Source organism: Pituophis catenifer, unplaced genomic scaffold, assembly GCF_029215685.1.
Source record: "Pituophis catenifer annectens isolate HBS135680 unplaced genomic scaffold, rPitCat1.0.hap2 SCAF_2, whole genome shotgun sequence".
Classification (NCBI taxonomy): domain Eukaryota; kingdom Metazoa; phylum Chordata; class Lepidosauria; order Squamata; family Colubridae; genus Pituophis; species Pituophis catenifer.
This window is the reverse complement of record NW_027256882.1, coordinates 119,421,435-119,440,242: the sequence shown is the minus strand read 5'-3', so window position 1 is coordinate 119,440,242 and position 18,808 is coordinate 119,421,435. Positions and strand designations below refer to the sequence as shown.

The 18,808-nt window shown below is 35.6% G+C and overlaps 1 protein-coding gene across 1 annotated transcript in view; it reads left to right on the top strand.

The window, feature by feature from the left end:
- LOC139310101 (gamma-aminobutyric acid receptor subunit alpha-1) overlaps window positions 1-15,339 on the top strand; it is a 45,371-nt gene extending 30,032 nt beyond the window's left edge. Inside the window, exons 6-9 of the mRNA XM_070934259.1 lie at window positions 276-419; window positions 6,207-6,359; window positions 10,398-10,600; window positions 14,906-15,339. Of these exons, the coding sequence (XP_070790360.1) occupies window positions 276-419; window positions 6,207-6,359; window positions 10,398-10,600; window positions 14,906-15,220 (815 nt within the window). The 3' untranslated portion in view covers window positions 15,221-15,339. The remainder of the gene's footprint in view (window positions 1-275; window positions 420-6,206; window positions 6,360-10,397; window positions 10,601-14,905) is intronic.
- The last annotated feature ends 3,469 nt before the right edge of the window (window positions 15,340-18,808 follow it).

Genomic DNA, 18,808 nt, shown 5'->3' with positions numbered 1-18,808 from the left:
CTTATCTGTGATTACATCTTATTAGAGAAAGCATATCTTTAGTGACTTTATTAATGCATACAGAAAATATAGGATTTACTTCCAAGATTGATTGATTGTCAATCTGTATGTTATCTCATTTTTTTTTCTGACTTTCTGAACTGCACATAAGAAATAAGAGATGAACAGGATATTTTAAACAGCAACAATGGGGGGGGGGAAGCATTTGTCCAAATTGACATGGCCAAGGATATTAAAGAAACTTTGGAAATTTGTTTTTTTTTTTAACCAACTAGATGCTTACACAAAATCTGAGGTAATATATGAATGGACCAGTGCACCTGCAAATTCTGTTGTTGTTGCTGAAGATGGCTCTCGGCTGAATCAATATGATCTCATGGGACAAACAGTGGATTCCGGAATTGTGCAATCCAGCACAGGTGGGTAAAAATCTAAGTGCTGCCACATGTCCATTGCTTGTACCACAGCACAGTTTTATCTCAAAAATATGATGTCTTAGATGAGTATGGCATTCTTTTAAAGGCCCATCTTCCTTTTTTTAAAAAAAAAGCAAACAATTCCTAATTTGCTCTTTAAATATCTGTATTCTATAAATTGTGTATGTCCCATTGAACGTATTTTATTTAAATATATCTTAGCTTTGCAGTGCCTCTGAAAAACAAAACAAACAATTGGCTGTACTCAGATAATGTTCTCACCAGGTTAAGATCTCATTAAATCCAGCAAAGAAACCGTAAGAATCTTCCACCTTTCCTCCAGGTTCATTACATTTTGCTCTGCTTGATATCCTCTACGAACAGTAAAGCTCAGCACATGTTGTTTATAGCTACACAGACACTGGATTTTTCAAGGCAATAAATTAGTTTATTTTCTCGTAACGCAAAAAAGGAAGAGTCTGAAAAGAAAAACACAGTGGAACTGTAATAGGCAAGATGTTGCTTAGACTGAATATTCAGCAATATAAACTTAATCAATGCCCTTTCTGTTCAAAAAACATAAGCTTCTTAAAGTACATGTCTTAACCCTTTGAAGGTACACAAATATATGTAGGCTTTGAGACTTTGACATGGTACGGACATGGATATGGAGCTTTGACACATGGTAATGTCTAGAATATAGATCAGTGATGGCTAACCTTTTCTGGACTGAGTGCCCAAAGCGTGTGTGTGAAACCCCAAAATGGAATGCATACGCAGGCCCTGTGCATATGCCCTGCTCCCACACATGCAAGTACGCGCCCCTGCCTTACCCCCCACGCATGCGAGGCAGAGATCCGAAGACCAGCTGGCCGGCAGGAGGTGCACGCGCACACGCAGCAGAACTGAACTGGGGAGACGGCTTGTGTGCCATCAGAGAGGGCACTGCGTGCCACCTCTGGCACGCGTGCCATAGGTTCACCATCACGGATATAGATCAATATGAATATTTAATAAATTGATCCTCGGAAACCTCTTCGATAATAACATAAATTTCAAAAATGTTACATTCTACAACACTTTTTTTGTTTCTATTCTAGCAAGGAATATTATTTACTATTTAGTAAAACTGTACAGCCACTATAGTAAACCCAAACCATCCCTACATGTATACAACACTTTCCTCCATCAGTCATGAAGAGGCAACAAAAAACTTCATAATTACATAGACCTGCAATCTACATCTTCAAAAAATTCCCTCAAAGAAACAGAAATTAAAAACTAGTTTACAGAATCACCCCCCAAAAGTAATCTTAATGGAAGATCCTTGTTAGCATTCCAGCCCTATCACAGCATTTTATACATATTGTCAAATATGAGGCGTGGGGGGGGGAGGGAAGGGAGGGAATTGCAAAGGTATCAAAACAAAATTAACATCATAGCCTAAAATATATTAATCATGGTTATTTATGGTTAATGACAAGTTCTGCATTAAGTTGGCACTGATTAGTAACAGAAAGCATTCAATAAAACCACTAGAAGCACTGTTATTAGAAAAGGAACAATTTCAATAATTACATTTAACACATGATTATGGTGTTGAATTGTAGTAGTGATAGTAGTGGTAATAATAGTACAAAATAAAGAAAAATGAAATTAAGTTGTAAAACAGGAAAGAAAAATGGGTAAAAGGAAGACTGTCTATAGACACTGACACTGAAATTGAAATTTAAGGTAGTGTAGTGGGTTTCAGAAAATCTAAGATTCTGATTTGATACCTTGGCTCTAGTTTAGTCGGTTTGCAGAATATGGCTGTTGCAAAGGCTTCCAATACTTTATAGATATTAGGGTTACAATTTGTTTATTTTGTGAATGGAATACAAACAAAAAATACAATAGTTTGTGTACTATAATTGTATTATTTATGGTTCTCTGATATATTGTTGAACTGAAGCAATTTGTAGAATTAAATCTCCAAATTTATTGAAAATTGTGTAAATACTTGGGTAGTTGATGTTTTATTAAGTCAGCTAACAAATTTTATGTAGTGAAAATGAAATTGTAAAGACAATCTGAATCAAATTTCTCAAAACATTTACAAAATAAAAACTAGAACACTTAACAGGATTTGCTGCACTCTGCAGTACAGACTGGACAAATACTATCCATCAAACATCATTGAAATGAATGAAAGCTGAACAGGAATACATTTGTTTAGATTTTCCCATTTCGCTGGTGAGACCTCTTTTGTGATGGCAGATTGGCAGTACAGTTTTTTGAAATCATGATAAAATGGCTATGCTGCACTTTCTTTGTTGTATGGATTTAGAAGTAAGGGTTCCTAAAGCAGGATATAGGAACCTGTTCATAGTTTGCTTACCTGAAGACCTCAAGGTGTCTATTTCAGAATGCTCTTACCTTAGACTGCTTCCATGAGTTGACAAAAATGTATGGATGGGGAATTGGATGTGATTAGGATTATGGCAATGATGATGTTATGGGCCTAGCTCGGTAACAAAAGGTCTACAAACAAATAATCAAGTTCAGAGAGTACCATGGACTCCTCTTTAGGATTATACTCAAGCATTATAAGCAAATGTTAGCAAATGATAACTTTCCAAGCCAGCAAATATCGAACAAAACTTAAAGTTCCAGCAGTATATTTGCCCAACATTGAAATAATTAACATTTTTGGAATGGGCCAAGGGAGATCCATTTCCAGGTTTTCCCTCAACATACAGTTCCCTAGATGATTTTGAGCAATGTATACATGTTAACCTAGTCTATTTCACAAGACTATGACTGTGGCAGGGGTAAAATCCAGTAGGTTCTGACAGGTTCTGGAGAACCGGTAGCGGAAATTTTGAGTAGTTTGGAAAACTGGCAAATACCACCTCTGCCTGGCCCCAGAGTGGAGTGGGAATGGAGATTTTGCAATATCCTTCCCCTGCCACACCCATCAAGCCACACCACGCCCACCAAACCATGCTCACAGAACCGGTAGTATGAAAATTTGGATTTTACCACTGGACTATGGGCATAAAAAGAGAGGAGATCATCATATTCCTTGCAATGTTCCCAAAGAAGGATAGGCTAAACAATCATCATCATCATCATCATCATCATCATCATCATCATCATCATCATCATCATTGTCAGCATCAAAAGAATGATGATGACATCATTCTACATGTTCATCCAAGACACCAGTGCCTGAATCTTGAATAGAACCAGATTGAAATTAGATTTTTTAAATCCCTAAGACTATTTCATATGTCAGTTCTAATTTTGAAAGGAGCCTTTTTATTTGATTTCAACCTTCTTGCTTCTTTTTTCAGCTAACATTTGTTTTGTTTTGCTTCTGTTTTGTCAGTGCTGAACGTAATGCCATATTACCAGTACCCTAAGGAATTTGATCTTTTCAAGATATTAAATTTTAAACTAATAGTCATAGAAGATAAAAATAAAAATGAGATGCTTGTTTAATTTCTTGAAAACACTCATATCACAAAAGCCATTAAATAGGGAACAGGCACCACCAATATTTGACTGAACACTTTCCCTTGATTTACAAAACAAACAAACAAAAACAAGAAATCTAAAAGTGGCACAATGAGGAGAAAGAGAATGGGATCAAAAGTAGCTGTAGATTAATTGCCTCATTAAATGAAGTCAGCCCATTCATCCTTCCTGCAGATTGTTCTATGCCAAGCTCTGTAAGCATTCAATTATGAAACCAATGCATTAGACAGTCTGATCATCATTAGGGCTGCAGAAAACCATTCAAAGAGGAGCTCTGCGAAGAAAGCAAGCTAATCATTTAAAGCCATTGCTTGAAGCATCAAAAAAATCATAGTCTGTTATAGGTCATCCCAACTACTTTATGGCCTTTTCTTGATTAAAAAAAAAGGGATGTTATTTGGACTGATATCGAAGAAATGCAACATCAATATGCATGCCCAGGAATTATGCTTCTACACTTCAAGCAGCCAAGTCATGTGATGGCTTAGTACAGGGGTCTGCAGCCTTAAACATTCAAAGAGACATTTGGACCTGTTTCCCACAGAAAAGAAAACACTGGGAGCCAAAAAACCCTTCCCAAGCCTAACTATTTCTTGAGCAACCACAAAACTAGCATATGTAGTTGAATTAAACATTCTGTTTTCTTCTGAAACTTTTCTTGGATTTATCCATGGTTGGCCTACCTGGGATTGAAAAGCTCAATAAATCGCGTGCCAGCAGGTGTCACACATTGGTGGTTGTGATGCATATTTTGAGTAACAGGGAGCCACAGCAGTGGGATGAAAGAGCCACATAACGGCTCCAGAGCCACAGGTTGACCCCTGGCTTAGTGCAATGTCCTCCTAAATTTTGTACAAGCCTAGTGATCATAAAAACATGATCTTAATTTTTGCATTCTTTCTGGGTATCAAAAGAGAGTCTTATTTTTATGTTACAGACCATCATACCACATTTATGTTTATGGCTTTCAGGCAGTGGTGGGATTCAAGTAATTTAAAGAGCCTTGATAGTACAGGGGTTTAGTGCACCCTGTTATTAACACAGCTGCCTGCAATTTCTGCTGGTTCGAATCTCTCCAAGGCTCAAGGTTGACTCAGCCTTCCATCCTTTCTAAGGTAGGTGAAATGAGGACCCAGTTTGTGGGGGCAATAAGCTGACTTTGTATAAAATATACAAAAGAATGAAGGCTATTGCTTAACGCATTGTAAGCCGCCCTGAGTCTCCGGAGAAGGGCGGCATATAAATCAAATTTAAAAAAAAAATTAAAAAAATTAACAATGGGTTCTCTGCCCTAATGATTTCTTCCAACAACCAGTTTGCCAAATTGCTCAGAAAGTTAACAACCGGTTCTCCCAAAGTGGTGCAAACTGGCTGAATCCCACCACTGCTTTCAGGCCTACATATAACAACAGGAACTTTGGTTGAATCTCCAGGTACTCCCAAAAATAGTTACCAGATTGACGTTTTAGGTGGAAGGAGAATAATCATGTGACCAGCATAACTCCTTAATTAGCTGCAAATGATATGAAATCCAAGTGTTGGGTTTCATCCACACATTTTCATAGTGCAGTCCTCAACATGTCATCCAAGGGCCAAGTAGTTCCTTTAATTCACAAGAGATTCACCATCCCTACTGCTACAAGGAAGATGAGCTGTGTTCATCTTGATGACTAGCAAGTAGACAAGGAAGCCATGATATGGACTGAAAAAAAAAAAAAAGAACAGATGGTTGGAGAAATATTCTTTACCTCTAAATGTCATAATTGGCAAATGCAGTGAGTATCAAACTGTACTATTGAAGTCAAATAAATCACATGAAGAAGAAAGGAGAGAAAATCCTGGATTTTCTCGCAAAATCCATTGAACTGAGGGAAAAGATTTATTTAACAATTATTAAGATTTATTTAACGATTATTATTTGCATTTATTAAATTTGCATTTATTAAATTTATTTGCCACCCATCTTGCTGCAGGCGACTATGTTATGCCTGCAACTAAGAATATTTTAGAATATGAGAGGGCAGGGGCTCTTTCTATTTTTGCAGAATACTAACTGCTTCCTTCTAAAAGACTAGAACATGGAATCATTCTTGCTGTTTTAGGTTAGTGTTTGTGGAAATAAATAATAATTTAATGCAACAAAGTACACTAATTTCTGAATTACTGTGTTTCTGATGGAAGACTTCCAAGGAGTTCTCCATCCCCTCTTCCTTATTTATATCCTATGAAATGTCACTGGTGTTTTTTTTTTCTTTCTTTTGCATACAGGGGAATACGTTGTGATGACCACCCATTTCCATTTAAAGAGAAAAATTGGGTACTTTGTCATTCAAACATACCTGCCATGCATAATGACAGTAATTCTATCCCAGGTATCTTTCTGGCTGAACAGAGAATCAGTTCCAGCAAGAACTGTGTTTGGTGAGTGTCTTGCATTACACAAATATGTTTGAATTGTTCAAAAGCATTAATGCATGTAACATTAATACTCTTTGATTAAAATATCACACTTAAGGTGTTCATGACAGCAGTACTTTGTCTCAGTGAGGCATTTTGTACCGCAAAAATGAGAGAATTTGTCTTGGTGAGGTGATGCGTTTGCTTCATCAGGGTGTTCGGACCTGCTGGGCAAGGCTTTCGAATGAAGGAAGAAATCTGTCTTACATTGCAATGGAGAAGTGGGTGGTGTGCATGTGTGTTTGTGTGTGTTGATGTGAGAAAGAGACGGAGGGAGGCAGAGGGAGAGGGAGAGGGAGAGGGAGAGAGAGAGAGAGAGAGAGAGAAAGAGAGAGACTTTTTGAAAGCAAGGCACTGATTGGAAGCTTTGTACAATATTAATAACACTAAAGCATAGTGTGATTGATTGGTTTGTTGTTTAACTATCTACTGCCATTATGCATTAGTGTTTTGTAGGAACAAAAAAAACAATGCATGGAATTAAATCAATAAACTGATTTAAAAATTCTGTTTAACATTCATTCATTTATTAGATTGATAATTTGAAATTCAGTTCAATTAACAAAAGTTTAGTGAGGCTTTTAAACCATTTTTATGGGTGTAGTGAGTGCTAAGCACATTTCCTTCATGAGTATATTTCATATCTGTAATATTGAGGCAGAGAGGTGAGCTTTAGGCAATGGGAGAATCTTTGAACTGGTCTTTCCTACTGGGTTTCTTCAGATAGTAATACTTTAAGTCAGTGATGGCTAACCTTTTTGGCACCGAGTGCCCAAAGTGCGCATGCGTGCACAAATGCACGTGCATAATGGACCCATAATGCAATGTGCACATGACTCTCATGTGCGCCCAACCACCCCACATGCACATGCGATCCCTGCGTCTCCCCCATGTGCCCCGCCCCCTTTCAGTAGAGAACTGAAAACCAGCTGACCAGTGGGAGGCATGCGTACATGCATGGCAGAGCTAAGCGAGGGACAGCTCACGTGCCCACAGAGATGGCTCTGTGTGCCCCCTGTGGCACACATGCCATAGGTTCGCCATCACGACACTAAGTTGTTTAGGGATTTAAAGGCCAACATGAACTCTTTAAAATGCCTGGTAGACAAATGGTGTCCAACCAGATTTTTAAAACAGCATATAATCCATATATTGGTAAACTAGCTGCTGTATTTTGCACCGTGAATAACCATCACTAATTCCAATCAGTCCAAGAAAAGCTGAAGTTGATATGTTAACTGAAGTTAAGTAAGTGCATTCCACATCTTATCCATCAACTGCAAACCTAGTGTCAGGTGATCAGGTAAAACATCCAAAAGTGCAAACCTGGGCTTTCTGGACAAACTCATTACCATTCAACGCAGGCTTTATTTCAGTCCCAAAGATTAACTTTCTTTTTACCAAAATTGCTTCTAGGCCTGTCTGGATTTAATTTTGGCTTGTCTGAATGATTCCTGGTAAAATCTGTGTGACAACTTCATTAGGGTACTCAACAAGTACCTAATTACAGGAATAGCTCATTTACATTTGAGAAAAGTCCCAGCCCAAATCTGAGTGTAACATGATCCTACCTATTGTTTGCATTGTTATCTTATCCATCACAACCCTTGGTTTCCTAAAAGTGTTACATATCAGCTTTGGGTGCCAAAATTCGCCCTTCACTAATTTGGAGTTCATTCAATTGTTATCTCCCTCAACTCTCCGTTTTGTTCTATTGGATTCGTTGGTCTTTCTATATGAACTTTTGTCCATTTTGGAGTTGGGGTAGAGATGATTTCCCCCACCTTTAAGTTACCCAACAAGAATGTTTCAAATATTTTATGTAAGCACCTGAAACTAGAGAGATGGAAAATAGAGTGTGATCAAATAGCTTACAATGATGAGAATGGTTGGATCCATCACAATTATATAACCAAATTAAAATAATTTAAAATTCTTTCTTTGAGTAGAATCGTAAAGTTGGGGGTAGTGGTAGTAGCAGTAGTAGTCTGACCATTTCAGAACAGAACTGATGGAAAATGGAAAAATCAGATTATTTTCTATAAATAATACATCTGAATATGGGTAATGCAAGATATTTTTGACTGCAGTACGTTTTGGCTAACAACTGACACTGTGAAAATATACTCTAGCAGATATTTAATACATGAGATGTCTGCAGTTGTCAAGGTAACTGGTGGGTAGTGATTTAAGGCAATGGTAGAAAGATGCAGACTTTTTACTCTTAGTAAAAGCTCAGTTGCTTAGTTAAAAGAAAACTATTCAACAGCAGGTGAGGAACAATGCTATAGAACATGCAAAATATATTGTCACAGTGGCATCTTTCCTCATTTCTAACTCAATCAATATTAATAACTAGCTTTTGAATCTGAGTTAAACAGTGGCAAAAACCAGCTGGAGAATTCAAGGTTTCTAGAAATGAGCTAGTGAACAGAAAATGTCTTCCATTTTTCTTTAAGATTATTATATCACAGCAAATCACACTGTAACTTTAATTTATCTCAAACAATTGGTTTTCTGTCAAACCAAACCCATCTAAGAGGCATAAACAAAATGACAGACCATCAGTGATAAATAAGTAGTAAAGTAAAACCTTGATACAGTCTCAAATTTTGAGTGCAGTATGATCAATTGTCACTGGTAGACTATCTTACCCTATCCGATTAATTGCCCAATTTCTCATTTCATTCACTTTTATTCCCCTCTGGGTGCAATTTTAATTCACCATTGATTTTCAGACAGAATGGAAAATATCAAGATCTGCAAAGAAAGTTCTTTGCAGATTAATCTAAAATGAGAAAAACAACTTCCTCTTCTGTTTGAGCCACAACTACCACAGTCTCTTGATATTCACTTTATTATCTAGGACTAGTGAGAGTCTGCCTCTACTCTAAATTCTGAATCTTCAAGTCTACACACTTTATAAATTGACAAATTATATAAAGAGCCATGGCCTCCTTGCCTTCTGTGTAATAGGAGAACAACAACAACAACAAAAAAGAGTTGCCCAAAGAATCATTAATATAGAAGCTGAAAATGACATAGCCACTCTTAGTAAGGCTGGTAGCCTGAAATGGCTGAGCAAATATAAACACACCTTCCAAATGGACAACTATTTAAATTTACAACTGCCAAAACATCTCAGGAGACATTTACCCAAGATTCGAACAGCTTGATACAATGGTTAGATTTGGGAGATTCCATTCTATCCCATACAATGAACATACATGTATTTGTGGAGCTGAAATGAAAAACTAGAATCTAGTGTGAACCCATATTCATTTGTAGACTACAACTTTCAATATCTATTGCTTTCTATCAGTGAATGGGATCTGAATTATCTCAATTTCCCCATTATAATATCCTTATTACAATAGCATTTTGGAATCAGAAAGATCTGTTTTACTATTGATTGAAATATTTTATTGAATTTAATGGATCCCAGGTTCCTTCTGACATAATCATTTAGTTACTTTTAGCAAGTTCAGGAAAACAAAGAGAGCAAGTTTGGTTAAGGTTGGTTAAGGCATCAGCCTGGAAACTAGAAAACTAGAAAGCGGATGAAATGTCACCGGCTCAAGGTTGACTCAACCTTCCATCCTTCCGAGGTGGGTAAAATGAGGACCCAAATTATTGGGGGCAATATGCTATTTAGTATACTGTCTTTGGTGTAAGCCGCCCAGAGTCCTTGGAGAGTGGGCGGCATAGAAATATGACTAATAATAATAATGATAATGATAATGATAATGATAATGATAATGATCATCATCATCATCATCATCATCATCATCATCATCATCATCATCATCATCCATTGGTACCACGCCTGCCAATCGTTTTCTTTTTGCCCTAAGAAGGAAGCATTGACAAACCACTTCTGAAAAAGCTTGTCAAGAAAGAGGCAGAGATCTGCCAGGATAAGAAAATTCTTTACCTTGAAGTGAAGGTAGCAACAAAATAGAAAAATGGGAAAAATTCTTATTTTGATGTTTTTTTTTCCAGGTGTGACAACTGTGCTAACAATGACCACCTTGAGCATTAGTGCACGGAATTCTCTTCCCAAGGTAGCTTATGCTACCGCTATGGATTGGTTCATAGCTGTATGCTATGCATTTGTCTTCTCAGCTCTGATCGAATTTGCCACAGTAAACTACTTTACAAAGAGAGGTTATGCATGGGATGGCAAGAGTGTGGTTCCCGAAAAGGTAATAAAACAGATCTCCATATGTTTTATTTGTATTTGAAATGGTTGCTTGTTGTTATTACTTCGTATGCTATGGACAACGTGTAGAGATGTTGCTTGGGCAAAAAGAGGCCAAAGCATTTTCTAAATCCAGAATGCTCCAAGAACATTCAGAAGCAGCTCAGATATCTCCTAATTCCCTGAACTGTAAGAACAAAGAGGTACGGCATAATCAGCTTTTCAAAATGCTGTTACTATAGCAATCTCAATAAAAGTAGTTTTAATCTTCCTATGGAGTTGATTTCATGGTCTCATGTACCAAGTGGGTTTCACAAGCACAAACCTGATAAACAAATTATTATACAACACATCATGGTTATATTAATAGTAACCTACTGAAAAAAAGTTCTCAGACTTGCAATCTGTTATATAAAAGTTTATTTAAAAGTAAATCTATTGAAGTTTCAAATCATTGGCTTAGATATTTGTCTGTACTGAACTACTTTCAACTATTTTCCCAATCACAAGGAAAGAAATATCAACGACTTTCGAAATAATCAAAAAGATAAAACTTCACTTTAGATATTCAGAAGCGAGGAATTTATTAATGCATTAGTTAATTAGATAATTAAAATCATATTTAAATCTATATGGATATTTCATTGCTTTGGGCTGTTGTCCAGGTCGCCACACATGCATGCTATTTACTCAGGGATTATCAGGCAACTGCTGATACATGTGAAAAAGCTATCACTCATCAGAATCCTCAAAAAGAATTTTCATACCACCCACTTATTATCATCTAAAAATAAGACTTTTCAATAGAGAAAATCGGGACATTCAGCAGCAAGTTGTTGAGTGATGATTCATCATGCCATAGGACATGAAGTGATGTATATGCATGTGTGATTCAGACTCTTGAGTTTGGAACAAAAAAAAAAAAGAACTGTAGAAAGCAGGGATTCTGAGAACACGGCCAAAAAAATTAAATAACCAAGCCTGGCTATTTTATATTTTACATATAACCTACAGCACAGGAGGTCTGATTTCCCTATCACATCCTCCTTAGAAGAAGGTGGCTTTGGGAGTGAGACTGTTCTTTGGCTTTTAAAAGGATCCCAACAGAAGTGTGAAGACATCTGTCAATCATTCACGGTAGTCCAAGTCAAGAAATAGGCACAAGCCTATTGTAGCAATATAGAATAACAGAATATTTAAAGCATCTCCAAATTTCTCTGTCCTTTCTGACGCTAAACAAAATCTAGGTAGGATCATTTGGGGTTTTTTTCCCTTATGTTTCCACTTTCTCAAGATGGAATCCCAGTCTCTTTCCCTCCCACCCCCCATGGATTGCTCATTCCTCCTCAATTTTTTACTCTACAGTACATTCCTTCACAGAGTTTGTCAGCACAGCCTGTGAATCTGACCCATCAGAAGTTAAACTTTGCAAAACAAAGTTTAACCTTGGCTATCCAGTCCTGTTTCTGCCAAGAAATTATGATCAAATTCAAGATCTGACCATAAATCAATTTTGCTCTACCAAAAAGAACACTCCAGTCCCCAGATCTATGAAAGAAGTGAAGGATATCTTGGACTCCCAGCTGTCCAACAATGACCTCAATGACATATTGCTTCGTTCATTGAAGTTCATTTATAAGAATTAAGATGAAGTGACAAAGTTTTAGGATCCTTTTGCCCTATGTAGGATTATAAGGATATTGGAATATTTTTTTAAAAAAAAATAATAATCAGAAGGAACTTGGAAAGCAGTGCTGCACAAAATCAAAGTATCTTAATCAATACTTAATCAATACTTAATCAAATTATCCTTGACCTTAAATAAATGATTTTTGGATCATGCTCTGCAAATGGGATTAACTGTGTTTATTTTGCTTATCAGATGAAAATAGGCTGCACCTTTTATCTAACAGACTTCTAAATGATTTATTGTATCCATGTATTATTTAACTTCAAAAATATCAGTGAAACATTTATTCTTGACATTTTACTCTACCTTTCTGTTTATTTCAAAAGAAATATAAAATGTATCAAATTAATAGAATTAAAATTAAAAAACCAAAATTAAAATCATCCATGAATATAGCTATCAATTAAAAGCTCCGTGAAAGAGATTTGTTTAGACTAGACTTTCCTAAATATCTATTGATGTTTAATATTTAATTTCCTCAGTTCCAGAGATAAATGTTAATACAGGGGGAAAAAACTACAAACCATCTGAAAAAAATACATCACTGGGGACTCCAAAAACAAATAAATAACTTTCGTGAGTACAGAATCGCTACCAAAGGTGTCCTCTGACAGGATCAACCATAATGCCAGAAGCAAAAAGATTTGTTGTGCAGAAAGTATGTGGGAGGGGGAAGTTGGAAAGGGCAAGGTATTTTTTTTTAAAGAAATTGTCTATGCTGCTTACAGTGTTAGGTTTTGTTTGCCCCTCCATGTATTGAAGATGTATTGTGCATCTCTCCCTCTCTCCCTCCCTCCTTCTCCCTCCCCCTCCCTCCCTCTTAAAATAAAATCAATATCTAACATGTTTGATGCTTTGTTTTTGTGCCAGTCAAGCTGTATTCTGGACAAGGGCCCTCCTGTCACATATTTGGCATGCCACTCCTAACTCTTTTTTTAAAATATAATTTTTATTAAAAGAAAATTTGGCATAACGTTGAAAAAGACCTATGGAAAAACAAAAAGAAAAGTAGAAATGTGAAATGTGAACGAATAAAAGCAAATGTGAGGTAACAACAAAAACAACAAAAAAGAAATATACGTAAAGAAATGATTTATAATCTTTGCAGTAGTTACAATCATAGTAATTACCATTTTCACTTTCCCAAAGAACATATCAAGATTCCTTTCTTCTCATAAACAAAACTTTTTAATCGATAAATCCTGAAATAATTAATTCATTTTTACCCATTCTCAGAAAAATGTCCATAAACATTTCCAATCTTTTAAAAAGCAATTGTTCTTCCTTCCTTTTTTTAATAAAACAAGGCAGTTTAGCCTTTTCTGCAAGCTCTGCCATTTTCATGATCCATTCCTCTATTATGGAACTTTCTTCATTCTTCCATCCTTATATCTATAATAGCCACATTATAGTTGGTTACATACAGAGGTGGGTTTCCAAAATTTTTACTACCGGTTCTGTGGGCAAGACTTGATCGGCGTGGCTTGGCTTGGTGGACGTGGCTTGGTGGGTATGGCAGGGGAAAGATATTGCAAAATCCCCATTTCCTCCTAATCAGCTGGGACTTGGGAGGCAGAGAATAGATGGGAGTGGGGCCAGTCAGAATTTTTACTACCGGTTCTCTGAACTACTCAAAATTTCCACTACTGGTTCTCCAGAACTGGTCAGAATCTGCCTCTGGTTACATAATATATATGCCACATCGTGTATGAACCTTTTCTAGCTGACTGTCCATATTCTGGTTTAATTTGATTATTAATTTTTAAAACTCACTGCATCAACCATTCACAATGGTCTTTTGATTGACAGCACAACTTTTCCATTCATATCACTTAGATTTAGAACTTATAGTAAAGTTCTGTATCTATGATATAGATATTGAACTTTTGAGACTCTTAGTCTTCGCTTCTTACTCCAAGATACTGATTCTAAGATTACATTAAAGGTAGCAAAATTTTTTGCTGCAGTCTTGGGATGTAAGAGCCGGGGGAAGGGATGGGCTGGACCCATTGACTGAGGTTAGCTTTATTGATAGCCAGCAGTCAAGTTAGCTGGTGGTTGTATAAAGTGCCGATGTGTGGATTTTTTGCAAATTGCAATATAGCATTTTCTACCTATGTACAATTTTAATTGACTATAATCCATATAGATTGGAGCTAAAAAGTTAAAATACATGAACTGTGAGTTTGACGGAGTGGTTTCCACCATTGATCTTGTTGCCGTATTGCACTTCAGTCTGGTCGTGTGCCAGCTATGTGCCTTGGATGTTTTGGTTTTTTGGTCTATGACCGCAATAAAGTATGATGATGATGATGATATTGAACTTTATCTATCTATGATAAACCAGAATGGGAATCATTTTGGCCAAATGAAATGTCTCTTTGGTGACAGCTGAACAAGCACTGGTTTCTCAACAGAAAATAGGGAATATGCCTGATTCTGTTTTCTCCTCGTCTATTTGGCAACATACAATATCAGGACAAAGAGGGGAAAAAGTCTGTTTATACCTGGCTATCTGAAGGACATCTGAGCTGAACCAAGTATTCACATTCTAGATTGGTAATACTTTTAAATGGGTGAAATGTTGTGTCATTTAAAATCTGTGTTCTTTATTCCTAGCCAAAGAAAGTGAAGGATCCTCTCATTATGAAAAACAACTCGTTCACAGCACCAGCACCCGCAACCAGCTTTACCCCAAATATTGCAAGAGACCCTGGACTAGCTACCATTGCTAAAAGCGCAACAATAGAGCCCAAAGAAGTGAAAGCTGAATCAAAGCCACCTGAACCCAAGAAAACTTTTAACAGTGTCAGCAAAATTGATCGACTATCAAGAATAGCGTTTCCACTGCTCTTTGGGATTTTTAATTTAGTGTACTGGGCTACCTACTTAAATAGAGAGCTCCAGCTTAAGGACAAAAACCCTCCACACTAGCCCCATCATCCATAAGAGTTGTCCATCTGTTTTGCACTGGGAATTGCTTTTTGGTTCTAAACACACAGCAGTTCTCATTTGCTTCATTGCCTCTGTCTTAAAGAAATTGAGATGTCCTTATTTTATAAAGCAAAAGTATATTATATATAGACATATATATAATAGAAAAGATATTAATTCTGTATTCTAGGGCTGTAATAATGTGATGTAGACACCAGATTCTGAACCGTGACTTTGAACAAGGGAGGGAAATATAAAATAAATCCAAATCAATTGTTGATAGCTTACCGCTGGATGTTCCCAGAAGGGATGTTGTACATGTCAGAGCAGAAATATTTTTATGCAAAATGATAGAAGGTAAAACTGTCTTTATATATGTTCATGTTGCACATAAGGTATTCTAGTTTCCATTTTTGGAGTGCTGCTTATTTGAATTCTTTTATAGGATATGCATCTATCCAAAGTGCTGGATTCCAGAAAATATAGTATTTTTCTTAGATTTCCTATTTGCTGAATTTCCCAACCACCAATTTTAAAGCAAATTAATGTTCATATTTACATACAAAACAGTCTATTTCCTAATGGTAGATCTTCTCACAGAATAGCACATCGATTCGTATAATGAATGCTTTAATATGCTCTCTCACTTCAGTCTTATTTTAAACATCAGATGGTCACTTGACTTGATAATATCAACCAATGGCACATTCAGTGCAGATCTAAATCTCTTCATTTCTGTTAGATAAAAAACAATACAGGGTCAATTCTTCTTTTGTGCTTCTCTATTTGAATTAAGGCTTTTGTTTGTTTGGTTGTTTGCTTTTGAAGGAAAACAATATTTAACAATCTCTGGAGGGTACATTGAATGTATTATTTTATCAAGTGGTACATGAGGCTTGCAGTCCAAAGCACCCTAACCTGAGAATTATCCAGGGGCTTGGGGGCCATATCTTCAAGTCAATAAGTAGAGAGATTGCACTGGAAAGTTTTAGGTTGCAACACATGGCAAAAAGTAAGACAAAATGTATTATTTCAACAACAATGTGTAAATATACTACATGAGACTGTACATTTTTTTTTACTTTTTTATGTTCATATTATGCCATGTGGGGGTTAGTTCTCTGAACTCTTAATAGGTTGCATTTTTAAAAGAAACATTTAGAACCTGCACTTCTTTTTTTTTTTAAGAACAGTCAGTGGCATTTGAAAGAAAAGGGAGGAAAAAAAAAGACAAGGAAGAGAGCTTGGAATAGGATATATTCCATTTGTAAAGCGATTATCTGTACAATAGCTTGCAATTTGAAACTTATCATCTAGTTATACTATTAGGCTAATGACTGGTATGCTCAGGTAATGCGTGAATACAAAAATATGGAATTATATTTGGTAGGAAAATGGTAAAATATTTAAGACAAATGTCATCTGTATATTATTGCTATATTTGCTGAAACATAACTGTTAACAATAAGTGATGTAATATATGTAGCATTAAATACAGAAAAAAACATAAACAAACGAATGTACAGGAAAATACATTTTATTGAGTAAAACTTATTACATTTCATTTTTACTGTAGCAATATATTTGTAGGAACAATATGTAAGGGCTTTAAATACAAAATGTCCATTTTTCAAGTTATTAGTATTCCCAAAATAATTCTACCCAGTTTTATTTCTGCTGAAAAATTATTTTAAAGAGGGGGAAAAAATCAAATTACCAAGATGAACATTTTTTAAAAAATTGAGTGGAAGCATGGATTTGGGGAGGTGTTAATATAAGGGTTCAGAATTCATAACACATGGTAGTGAATGCATATTAAAAAAATAACAAAGTTGTATGGACCTTCAGTCAAAATAGCTAACACAATTGTGAGATTGATATCTATATATGTTACAGGCAATGTTTTATATACTATTTCTCAGTCAATCAAAAAGTTGCTGCACAGTTAGTATCTACAAATGAAATCGTTTACTTTTTCTTTAGAAAAGGTGACTTTAAAAACAAAATAAAACCCTAACGCTTCATTGTCTACCATTTAGTCCTGTCTAAACTTGATGAGCTAATCTGACTGAAGCTTACTAAAGAGGATGTGTTATCTTCTGGTATTATGTGTAGATATATGTATAGAAAAACAATCAAAATAAAATATGAATTTCACTTCAGTATTTGTTTATCTTGTTATTTTGGCGTTTAATCTAGTGTGTTCATAAAGGGCATTTGACCTTCAGAGTTATCCATTTGGCTCCTTTCAGCCCGCACTTGGCACATTAGAGATGAATATTACTTAACTAGTCTGCTTTTTTTTTTTAATTTTGCTATGCAATGATGCATTATTTCATCTCTTAGTTTGTTAGTCTCTGTGAACAGTATCCTGTATAAATCTGATTGCACAGTTATCAAAGACAAGGTACTCTCTGTGTAGCTTTTTTACAATGCTTTGCTAAACCATGTAATAATAGTAAGTCTTCCTTGAAAATAATGATACACTCTTATAGAGGTCAGTTTCTGTTTACTCCTGGAATAATTTAAAACAAGATGACATTGAATGTTTATTGCACTTCAGTGCAGCAATGTGGCAATAAGACCTAAATCTATAACAGAGATTGTTTATGGCAGATGCATGTAATGCTTTACAGAGTTTAGCAAAATCTCATTATTTTATGTTGAACTGTAATTCTATTATACTAATAAAGTTTAAAACAAAAACTATGAGTAACACAAGTGAATGTTTTACTTGGTTTATTTATGTTTATAAATGACCATGCAGGCCAATGTCCCTTTTGCTCTGCTACCAACGAAAGACTAAATGATTTAGATTATATGTCAGAGAAAATTTGACAAGAGATGTAAAAAAGAAAAAGAAAAAACAGCTCCTGCTGTTTGTACATATTGTTTGAAGCATTATTCTATTTTCTTTTTTTTTTTTGTACAAAGTAGTCCTTGTTTGATGTGTTTCCTTTGATTTATGAATGACCCATGCTTTATGGCTTGAGATGGACCATTAAATGCACAGTAAACCCAAGAAGAGCACAACCCAAATGAAAGCATAAAGCACTGACGAGAGTTCCTTCAGATGCTTTGATTCCAGCCTTTCAAATCCAATCCAATAACAGTGAATGACTTGAAGACATTTTCTTATCTACTACATATAATTCTCGTAAGGTCTAATAAAAATAAAAGATGAAGCAGATATGGAAGGCTTATCATAAATATAATAATCAATCATTTTATATTTCATCTTTTTCTCTCACATGGAACTCTTCTACAATAGTAACTGACAATGTACTTTTTCTGGTCCTTTTTATCAAACTATATATGTAGTTAATCCAAAAAGTCGCACCGAACTATGAACCTACAAACTATGTATCTGTCTGGATGAAATTCAAATCATAATGAAATAAGCTACAACTTTGATCCAATCGTAGAGTAGTTAACTGATATATTTACACTTTAAAGGTGTACTTTTAAAAGAACTACACTTCCAAGGTCCATCAAAATGATACTAATTTGATTTCTAGTTTTTTTCTTTTTCTTAATATATAAACTTTACTAAAAGTTGTAAAGAGAACATAAAAATTAACTAATACA